Genomic DNA, 1,126 nt, shown 5'->3' on the forward strand with positions numbered 1-1,126 from the left:
CCCCCCCTTTCCATCACTAAACCACACCCCAACCACAGTAATGATAATGTTGTGATATTGTTGTTGTTGTTGTTGCTGTTATTGTTGTTGCTGTTGCTGTTGCTGTTGTTGTTGCTGTTGTCGTTGTTGCTGTTGTTGCTGTCATTGTTGCTGTTGCTGTTGTTGTTGTTGTTGTTGTTGTTGTTGTTGTTGTCGTTGTTGTTGTTGCTGTTGTTGCTGTTGTTGTTGTTGTTGCTGTTGCTGATGCTGATGATAATGTCCACGTTTGACCCCTCTCCTCGCCCATCTTCAGGACCCCGTCCGTCTGCCCAAGGTTAGTAGAGCCCGCGCTGTGCCACCAGCTCCCTCACGGCCGCGCAATGTGGAGGCGGGCTGCTCAGGCCCCAAAGCTGAAACTGCATGCTAGCTTTAACTCTGCTAACATTTTGGCTGGGGCTTCTCTTTCTCTCTCTCTCTCTCTCTCTCTCTATCTCTCTCTCTCTCTATCTATCTTTCTCTCTCTTTCTCAGTCTCTCCTTCACTGCGGTGGACTCGGTCTTCAGCATTTCATTTTCAGCTTGTGTTTCTGGGCTTCTCCTGTGCTGTAAAATCTCTTGTCCGTAGATCGTTTTTCACTTTTTATTTCGGTTTTCGGGTTTATTTCGAGAGAAAACGTTTCAAAAAATCTCAATTTTTGTTTATCTCTTTTGCCCTCCTTTTCTGCTTCCAACCTTTTGTTGTGATCGGCTACGGGCGAACGTTTGCTTTGGCGTTTTGTTTGTGGGAGCTTCCTCGTTTTCCTTCTGTTGGTCTAAAAAAAAACAAAGAGAGAAGAAAAAATCGTTTTCCTTATTTTGTTTGGTTGTTTTTTTTGGTTGGTTTTTTTTTTCGGTCACATTATTTTCTCGTGTTAGTGAAAAACGGTGAAGATTTCCTCCTTGATCTGACCGTGTATGTGGATGTGGGTAGATGTCTTCCCAGAAACACTGACGCCGTTCAGCTGATGATGGTACTGTCTGCTTCTCTTCAACTCACATATCGAGATACTAATTGTTACTTTTTGACATTCTCTAACTGAGCACAGGTCCTTGCTTCCTCTGAACACAGCGTGAGGGCCGCCCTACCAACTCTCACACTGACCTAGATA

General features: G+C 44.5%; 1 protein-coding gene across 2 annotated transcripts in view; it reads left to right on the forward strand.

Annotated features, from left to right (window-relative positions):
- LOC118478217 (voltage-dependent calcium channel type A subunit alpha-1-like) overlaps nucleotides 1-1,126 on the forward strand; it is a 14,872-nt gene that overhangs the window by 5,883 nt on the left and 7,863 nt on the right. The window contains exon 3 of one of the 2 annotated variants that reach the window (XM_035971378.1): nucleotides 293-793. The exons of the other annotated variant lie outside the window; for it this stretch is intronic. Coding sequence (XP_035827271.1) covers nucleotides 293-406 — 114 coding nt within the window. The 3' untranslated portion in view covers nucleotides 407-793. Of the gene's footprint in view, nucleotides 1-292; nucleotides 794-1,126 lie in introns of those variants that run through there. 2 annotated transcript variants of the gene reach the window in all.

Source organism: Aplysia californica, unplaced genomic scaffold, assembly GCF_000002075.1.
Source record: "Aplysia californica isolate F4 #8 unplaced genomic scaffold, AplCal3.0 scaffold00016, whole genome shotgun sequence".
Taxonomy (NCBI): domain Eukaryota; kingdom Metazoa; phylum Mollusca; class Gastropoda; order Aplysiida; family Aplysiidae; genus Aplysia; species Aplysia californica.